Raw genomic sequence first — 10364 nt, forward strand, 5'->3', positions numbered from 1 at the left:
ACTTTTGTGTGAATAACCACCGATTGCTTTTCACTTTTTTGAACAACTTTAAAATGATCCAACTCATAACTAGTAAATAGTGGATATTTGGTATATTTTGATTTTGTTATAATCATTGAGTGCAAATCGTTTTGGGTCTTTGTTTATGTGTTTCAGGTGTCTCATCAATTCATGCCGACCATTTACGAACATATCTGACATATCTACCTATCCAGTTTCATTGCATTGTTCGCATGAAACATATTGAAACTGTCAATCTCCTTGAATATTTTGTTTGAAAATATTTCGAATTCATTGTGCACTTTTTGTCAGCCGGGATGTAATGTACCTTAAATTATGAAATGGCTGCTACCTATTTTGCTTCGCCATCAAAACTAAACGAAAAACAAACGTATATTTCTGACATTCATGATTTAACAATGTCCAATTAAAACCGGAAAAGTTGAGAGAAAATGAAATGAACATACACACAATTTATGTATTTGTATGTCAAGTATTGTTTTGATGCTCATAATGTTGACTACTTTGTAACTAATATTATAATATGCTGTGCATGCTTAAAAACTGTAAGCTACATTTGTGCTGAATCTCTTTTCCGATCTCACTTTCTCTCTCTCTGTTTCTGTCTCTCTCTCTATTTTTCTCTTTAACACTCTTGATGAATAAAACTGAAAACATTTCTATTTATTAACACTTTATAATTTTTCTCTCTTCATTCTCCATATATTCATGTTTGCCAACGTATCGCCGATGGATTCATTTTATTCAGGGTATTTAATAAAGTAAAGAGCCGTAGCGCACACATGAAATCACATCGAGCACAAGAGATGGAAGCGAGCACCAATTGAAATCTGAAAACGTAATGTTTTGCATTGGAACTCAATGATGATAGCTGCTGTATTGACCAAAGCTGAACAAAAAAAGAAACATGTTGGAGGCCTAATATTAAACATAAAAATCGTAGCATAGTTGCACATTTTTACGAAATTAAATATTATGTATTGACACAGCGGCACGCACGCATACACATAGAAACTCTTCTTACCATAAACATTTAAATTGGATAGCGTTCGATTTCCGTAAAAACGTTAAACAACTTCATTTTAGCATACTTATATTCTTGAAAAAATTGACAATCTGTTTTATTTCTTTTATAAGGTGAATGAAATAATAATAATAACAAAACATTTTATTAATATTCTACTCAAGCAAGGTAACAAAATGAAGACGAAAAAAACCACTCATTATAAAAACTGAATGAAAAATTAAAATGAAAATATTATATAAATCTAACTAAAAATTAGTAACAGTATTGTACAGTGAAAATGTATTTTTTTAAAGAAAAAGAAAATCATCAGTAAATTATGAGTGAACCCATTTTGCCCCAGTATTATTCCAAAGTTTGTTGAAAGCACTTACCAACAAACGGCAAACATAAAATGTCGAAAGAGTTTCTGAATTTGAATTTGAACTGTATGCAATAGCCGATAGATATTTTCGTGTTTTGTGATGTGTTTTTTTAAACAAAAAAAAAATATTTTACTAGTCCAATACAATGTGAATCGGCACACATACATGGTATCGAAAGCCAACGTAGAAAATTGAACGTAACCCAGTAGGTCTTGTAGGTTTTGCAAATGTGAATACCACATCGCATATACTGTCTAATGTATGCAGTGTGATGGAAATTGACAGTGACTATTTGAATTAATTTGCAATAAATTGTGTTAACTAACATCAATTGTGTTAACTATGATATAATTTCGTCTCAAGTGTGATGCAGTCTATCTATCTCTCTCACACAGAGAGAGAATAAAACACACACATACACAAAATTTAACTCAATATAAATATTTTAAATGTAATTGTAGATCAAAGAAATCATGGTTGTTCTTTAGAACTTAAGTGTTGGTTGTCGTTTATGTCTTAAATTTATAATACAATGAAATTAAAGATAATTAAAAATAAAAGATTGTGAAATGATGAAAACCAAGAATAATATGCCAAATTATTAGAGGCTTATGCAGAAAATAATATTAAGTAAATCAAACAACAACAAAAAAAAAGATATAACTGCATCATTGTTTAAAACAGAAATCTATAAATATTTTCTATTCAAGTGACTTTTTAAATTCTATTCAATGAAAACGAAATTGACGAGTTGAACGACGAATTGGGCAATTTCAGAAAAAAAATAGATAGGTAGATAGTGACCGAGATAAATTGGCTGAAAGCGAATGAAGAACGAAATGTAATGCCAAAAACTTCCTGGTTCCAAACTACACAGTTTTACAATCTGCTATAGCAATAAAAATGCTATAATAATGAGTTGAAATCATCTTATTTTATCTCTTATTATACTAAATATATTATTTATTAAATCGAAACAAATTGATAATTAAATAATAAGCTTAGACAATGCTGTCGAACATGTCATTGATGATCGATGAGAGGAAAGAATGATTTAAACAGCAAACTACACACATCAAATTGTGGCAATAATTTTTACATAATGTAATTTTTTGCAATTAATGATCAAATCCTCCATTGGTCTTCTTCGAGCGCGCAATTTCCATATTTAATAATGTGAATGATGAAAAAATGGGAAATTGGTTTTTTTTTTTTTCATTCGTTCGCACATATGTATAAATGTAGTGGTATAAAATGTGAATGTAAATGTGTTTTATTCAATAGAAAAGGAAAAATCATCGTTCTCATTGCAAATATAAACTCAAAATGCATTACACATTGTTTTTTCTGGGTAGAGAATGATCATGAATCAATTTCAATCAAAAAAAATTTAAAATAAAGTTACAGAAAATCTTTCTATATTTTTAGACTTTAAAACTGCTCTTTGATAATCCATGCACATACACAAACATTCTGAAAATATGTCAGCGCCAACTTTTTTGAACGAATTCAAGTGAAAATGTGCTTTGAGCTCATCCTGTAAATAGTGAAACGTTGAAAGAAAGAATTTTTTTTATATCTTTCAAACTGTGGTCTTCATTCGGTTGTTTTCGTTTTTACTTTCTATATTCCTAGATATTCTTTAACTTCTCCTAAACGAATAAAAAAGCGCCTAATTAATACAAAATGCAGCATAAAAGATTATGATATTTTAGAATTTATTGAATTCATTCGAAGAAAATGATATCCAAAGACAAAAATCATACACGTTCGTGCAAAACTGTAGATGGCGGTGTGTATGTTTCTGTTATTATTATTAGCCCAAATAAAAAAAACAACCACAACAACAGATTATTGTGTCGATTGTAAAATCTATTGTGTGATTGGCACAGCAATTATATAAATTATAATAATAAAATGATTAATTTTTCCTCTTTCTCGATTGGATATGATGCAGTAGATAAATTTTTAACTCATAAACTCGAGTGATTCTTTTATATAGTGAAATTATATAGTTAACTGCCATTGCACATTTTCTTTACAATGAGAAAATTTAACGAATTAAAAAAGACAACACTGGGAACGAGATCGTCCGTAATCCATTCGGACACACACAAGCAATGCAGTTAAAACCAAAAAAACTAATCAAAAAAATACAACAACAAAATATTTAAATATTTAATTAAATGTCTATTTATTATAAGTGAGATAAGATTTATAATCACAATTTTTCAGCGTTGGACAAAAGCCAAAATGAAAACTACGTTTTTAGCATAAGAATGAGAAATATGAGAATTGAATTAATATTTGTTGACTATTTTCTATAAGGATCTACGCTATCGCCTAAATCGATAATCAAATCTACAAGTGTACAGTGTACATTCATACACAAACTATGAGTAGATTGCGCTTTCTATCTAAAAAGCCGTATGCAAAGCCAAGTCGTCTTAATTCTTCTCTCTTTGTAACAGAAAAAAAACAAAACAAATAAGAATGAACAGGATATTTGGATTTTTAATACGGTATAAAATATATGTGTGTGATTTAGAGAATATGTGTTCTGTTAAGACATCGGATTTATGCGTATCGCTTTAATTCCGTCTCTGAATGTTAATCGATTCATTCGAATCGAGAAATGAGAAATAAAAACACAAAGGTTTGCATTAAGCGCTCGACGGCAATTAAATGCTAGAATGGAATGAACTAAAGTGGATATGATGTAAAATACTCCGAAATCTGACACGCTCATCGTTGTAGCTTCTTAGCATGTTCAATGACATTTGGTTACATACGAATATATCGGTCAATTTTCGATGTCATAGTGCTAACTGCTAACATCCACTTTTATTCAATCTATTGTACGTATATATATATATTTGGTATGATCAAATTTTGGTATGAAATGTAATTTACCTGAATATATGGCTTCACATGGCACAAAATGAATGTGATCCATCATAAATATGTAGAAACTTTTTTACGTAATTAAAACTCTTTACGTTCATTTTCTGCACTGTGCTAACTTTTGATACATTCAACTAAAGAAACTAAACTTGTCACATAACAATCAAGAAGCATTTTCAATGGAAAAACAAAAAATATGTAGAAAAATAGCATGAACGATGCCATTAGATTAAAACAATGACAAGGCACTTCATGGGCATCTTTGACTCAGTATTTACTTTCGATTTTAAGAAGAAAATACCTTTGGTTTAATTCCCTTTTGAATGATACTCGAAATCGATTTTTGTTTAAATTAAAAAGAAAAAAACAGAATTTTGCAGTTTTCTCAAAATACGTTCTTGCTAATTCACAAAGAAATGGCCAATTCGTCGAAATAGAAAAATATGCGTACTTCAAGTTTGTTCGGGTCGTATGATGCCCATTGAATGAATGAAAGTGAAAAATTAAAAAGAGATGACCTGCCAAAGGGTGTGAAAACAGTCAATTAATATTTCAACCCATTTGTATGAAAAAATAAGTGGAATGAGAGCATGATATGACAAAAAAGTGTGATTCAAGTTTTAATATTGGTTTTCTTCTTCTTCTTCTTTTAAATTTAACCGAATTAACTGTTATTTCACCAAAAATAAGATGAACTCGCCGAAAACCACATATAAAATCACTTAAATTACAATCTTAATGATTTTTTATATTCTTCGATCTTAATGCACCATGTAGATATATTTAAAAATGCAAAATAAAGATAAATGGAAGGTCAGCGATTTAGAAATATGAATGGTATTTGTAATAAAGTAGTCAAGTCAAATTAGATCGCTCAGTTATATGTGCGTTTTTAATTTTGATGTGTCATACTCTGTGTTGTGATTTTTCATAAAAACTTACATAAAAAACAACAACAACAAAACCATGTAAATATGCATCAAAAAGCATTATAACAGAAAAAAACTATATGTAGCTCAAGTGTAAATACTATCTATTTATGTCAACGACATCTTGCACATAAGCATCTTGTTTTTGGACAATGTTGGTAAAAGTAAACCAAACAATAAATCGATTAAAAGACATTCTCTTTTGATAATTTAAGTAAAAAATTTACACAATGAATGTTTTTAATGTGTGGTCATGTTAAAATGCAACTAAAAATATGTTTATACTTTATTTTTAACGATGTTCGAATCGAAATGTTATTCTCATTATTTTCGATTTAGTTTATATATCCTTTTGCGCATATTCTTTCCTTGATCCCCTTTTCCTACCTCTCCTACAAGACGTAGTAACTGATGAAAAAATAAAATTATATTTAATTAAAGAGAATTATAAAAGTCCTTATAGACATATCAATTTACAAATAAAAAAAAAAAACAAACAAACTATTTCTAATTTTAACAATATTGTGAAAGACACACACTTAAGTTTACCAAATACAAGAGGAAATATGAAGTGAAAAATAAATAAACAAATGAATTACTATAGTAGAATTTATGCAACAAAAAATAAAAAATACGTTTTCCCGTAGATTTTCTTCCATGAATCAAATTTAAACTAAAACCAAAGCAAAAACAATAAAAAAAATAAAAAATAAAACATTTTACCTGTAGCAAAATAGTGCAATAAAGTGTCCAAGTAATCCGAGTCCGAAATCCAGAACAGAACATATTTGAATCGATTTTCTTTCCCAAATTTTCTTCGGTCAAATTTTGATTTTCGTTTCAAAGAGAACGTTATTTATTGCCCGCTAAAAGTCCATAATTTGATTTTTGAATTTTTTTCATAGCACCCGCTGTAAAGAAAAATAGAATAAACGGAAATATGTATAGAAAACATTTTTTTTTTTGGAAAACTTATAAACAAAATCCCAAAAAACCTTTAACGGATATGTTTGTTTTGATTTTCTCATCAACGTTGGTGATAGAGTAAAATGAACAAATTTTGGAATTGATATTCTCAGATACATAAGAAAAACGCAAAGATGACAAATGAAATATGTTTGTGCATAATTTTAATGGCACTAATGTCAAACATTACCGAAGTCACTGTCCGGCAAATTCGAAAGTGTCATTTCGGTAATTTTCACTTTTATTCTCAGTGAATCATTTGTTAGCCATTTTGTAGTTAGTGAAAATTTAATAGAGCGTGCTAACAACTCCAGAATATTAACCATTACACACTTGCGTATTGTCACAATTCTGAACTTTAAAAAAATATACCGAGATGTTGCAATCCGAAAATGATAGGTGCAAATTTCTATGTTTTGAGTTTAAGCAATTTTGAGTATTTTCGAGAGAGAAAAAAAAACACAAAAAACATACATAACCGAAAAACAAACAATACAACGAAAGCAATGTCGCACTCTCACCGGAAAGATAACAATAATGATGACGATTATGAACATGTAAAGGCGAACACTTGGAGTACACAAACAAAGAAAAAAAAAACAAATGGATAATTGCATAAAACAAAAATATTTTACTTGACCAAAAGTAAATTTAAAATGTAAAAAAAGTTTGAAATGCATGTAGATATTATATGATTAAGTATTTACTACATCGTTTAAAAATCTCATAAACTATGAGCAATCTTGACTGTCTGATTTTTAATTTTCTTTCAAAGAGAAAAAAAAAATGAAAACGTATTTCTTCCAAATGCAAACATTTGCGTACTTGAATGCAATAACATTTTAAACAAAACATAAAAATAAAGTAAATCTTCATATGGCCTAAGAATCTTTCATTTCTATTGCTTCGACGCTCTCATCAATCACATTTCATGAAAACATCAAGATAAAAAAAAATTACTCATTTCGTAATCGTTCATTTCATATTTATGTTTCCTTTCAAACAAACAAACAAAAAAATCACACACACACACACACACAAATCAATCAACTTTGAACGGCCAAATTTTCATTTTGACAATCTATTTTTATACAGAAATGTAAAAAAAGATAAAGATACTTCTCATTCGACTGAAAGTTGTTTTAAAACGATATTGTGACGTGTAATAATTTGATCACATAAACTTATCAAACAAAGAGTTTGGTTGATTTGGTGGCTTCCTTCAAAAAAACGTTTCGTTTTTCCTGTCGTTAGAATAAAATTGAACCAGTTTTCGATTGAGACATAATGTAGAAATTGTACAATGAGAATGTATGCGTTCGATGTATTCAAATTCATGTAGAAATAAATGTAGAAGATTCTTATGTAGGCTAAATAGTGTTCTGGGTATTTAAATAAGTTCTCATCGCATTCGATTTTTCTTTGAACATTTTCATCGGATAATTTTCGTTTTCATTTTCAAAAAGGCCACCTCATATTAGTGACTATGACAAATGCCTTACTTAACTTACAATTTTGTTGTTAATTTTGTCGAATTTTTCATTTACGATCTATATATGTAAAAAAGCATCTGGATTTCAGTTTAATGTTACATTACTTGCTGAAAGAATCAAAATATTATAAAAAATACGCTCAAATACACATACACACACACTGTCAATTAAATTTGGAGTCTTTCTCTAAAAAGGATGATGCAAAACATCTTGTGATAATGATGGGCAATTCGATGTCCTATGTGTAATATTGTCAAATGTACAAAAATCTGGATAATTGAAAACACAAACATTTTTTTTTGTCAAATCGTATGAAAAAAAAAAAACACAAATGACTGCTTTTATAATTGTAACATGTTTTAACCGGTAGATTTTTGGTGTCCACTTGATCTGCAGCTATCATGAAATGATCGAAAAGTATACTGCTCTTCGGTTCAATGGAACGAAATAATTTTTCAAGATACTGAAATTTAACAGAATATGTTCCTTGACTTGAAGAGTAAGAAAAAATGAATTGTTTCCACAATCTACAATCGAATAAAAGCGCAATGACATATTTGCTCAATTCATATTCTTTCAATATTTATCCTGTTTCATCTGAACTCCAGCAAAGAAAGCATAACATTTTCTATTGAATATCAGCCGTAAAACGGTTGAATGAAAAATATGTCTTAGCAAAAGCATTCAAATCAATTTCTTCCATTATATACCTAGAACTCTACGTATTGTATATTCAATTGGCGTTGATCATTTTCACACGAAATAAAAATTCATTGGATTATTCTATTTTTTTCGTGCGGAATGTATTTTGATTATGAGATTAAAGATGAAACAAATTGCACTGAACTATAAAAAGTATAATAATAATAATAAAATAATAATAGTAATAAAATAATAATTTCACCACCATTTGAAAATAATGGATGAAATAATCGTTTATAGTAAATCATTGTTAGAATTTAAGGATTAAATCGAATGTCACTTAAAGAATACTTTTACTAAATGTTTTCTCACCTCTCATCATAAAAAAAACACAACAAATGACAAATGTTACCTAGTATGGTTTGTAACCAAGTCAAAGTTCGATAATGTGGTCACTTGAAAGATTTAGATTTTTATCATTCAGTTTCCTTTATAACTTCAAAATGAACATCAACTGTGATTAACACTTGATGCCATTTGGATTAAACCTGAACACCATTTTCCACACTCAGTTCTAGTTAGTTAATTGTTCATTTCTCGCATATAATATAGAATTTTGGAAGACGTATAATATCCTTTCCACCTCCAAAAAATTGATGAATTCTCGTTTATGTTTTAATTGATAAAACCAAAGAAAAAGCAGCCAAAAATTCCGTATTTCTTTAATATATGAAATTTATAATCTTCAAATGGTGCATAAACTACGTAATTTTATTAATCAAATATATGAAAGAGAAACGAGTTTTGAATACTTATACACTTTAACCACCGTTATTGGTGCGACTAGGTTTTAATAATTATACATACACACATATTTGTGTTAATAAGTATAATTGATACAAACAAATGATGTACTAAAGAAATCAAAGCTCATCAATTCAATATAAGCTCAGACATCACACATTACAAAACAATTCCAAAGTTGAACAATTTTTCTAGCTTAACAACAACAAGAGAAAAATAAAACACACAAAGAGAAAGCCTCACATAATCTACGTTTTCTGTACGCCATAAAAGAAGAACTCGTGTCCGAGTTTTTTCGCGATCCAAGTACCCGAAACAATGAATAATAATAATAATAATAACAACAGCCAACTAAAATAAACTCATAAAATGGAGAGTACAGAAAAAAAACAACAAAATGAAATGAATATTTTAGCGTAGACAACACAACCAGTTTTAATCACATAAAATAAATTAATTGTTGTAATTAAATTATATTGATATGGAAAAAAAATTAAAAGAAAAAAAAAAACAAACAAAAAACTAATGAAGAATCTTTCTCTGTGATTATTTTAATATGTACTTATAAATTCTGACGATAAGGAGAAAGTTTTATGGAAAACACAAATAATGTATATTTTAGCCTCATTATGTGTATGAAAATATATGTAATGTATGAAAACTATTAAATTTTGACTCAGTCATTTGTATTATTTCCAATTTAACCGACAACCTTTTCAGTTCAAAATGTACAAAAAACTTATTTTTATCCGACAAATTGCCAAACACAATTATGGTATGTACAAAATGTAAAGTGGTATGATATAAATGTGTAATATGTTTTATTAAAATTAGGATTTTTTCAAGGAAATAAGTTTTAATTACAGGGTGTGCCAGAATAACTGTCCTTTTTATATATGCTTAAAAAACGTATTGTTTTTTACTAAAATTGAACAAAAAAAACTTCGATTGCATGTAGCCCCACACAAAATAATCCAATGGATTCAAGTCTGGAGACGAAGGCGGCCATTCATCCTTGTTAAAAAAAAACAGGCACATTTTCTCTTAACCAATTTTGCACTCTGTTTGCTCGATTTGCCGGTGCCCCATCTTGCTGGAAAAGCCAAGGTTCATCACCAAACACATTTTTGGCATATGGCAACAAGTTTTTACGCAATATTTCTTCTTCATACACCGTTGCACACCGTTGCATTAATTTTAACGCCTTTTTCAACGA

At 28.7% G+C, this 10364-nt stretch overlaps 2 protein-coding genes across 3 annotated transcripts in view; one reads left to right on the forward strand and one right to left on the reverse strand.

The window, feature by feature from the left end:
- Positions 1-9503, forward strand: part of LOC116338427 — a 27613-nt gene extending 18110 nt beyond the window's left edge. For both annotated transcript variants that reach the window (XM_031763659.1, XM_031763660.1), the window contains exon 12: positions 770-9503. In XM_031763659.1, coding sequence (XP_031619519.1) covers positions 770-848 — 79 coding nt within the window. In that variant the 3' untranslated portion in view covers positions 849-9503. The remainder of the gene's footprint in view (positions 1-769) is intronic.
- LOC116338428 (protein lin-28 homolog) overlaps positions 6079-10364 on the reverse strand; it is an 11988-nt gene continuing 7702 nt past the window's right edge. Inside the window, exon 6 of the mRNA XM_031763661.1 lies at positions 6079-6154. The gene's annotated coding sequence lies outside the window, so the exon portion shown is untranslated. The remainder of the gene's footprint in view (positions 6155-10364) is intronic.

This window comes from Contarinia nasturtii, unplaced genomic scaffold, assembly GCF_009176525.2.
Source record: "Contarinia nasturtii isolate CC-2019 unplaced genomic scaffold, AAFC_CNas_1.1 Cnas_scaffold_414, whole genome shotgun sequence".
Classification (NCBI taxonomy): Eukaryota; Metazoa; Arthropoda; class Insecta; order Diptera; family Cecidomyiidae; genus Contarinia; species Contarinia nasturtii.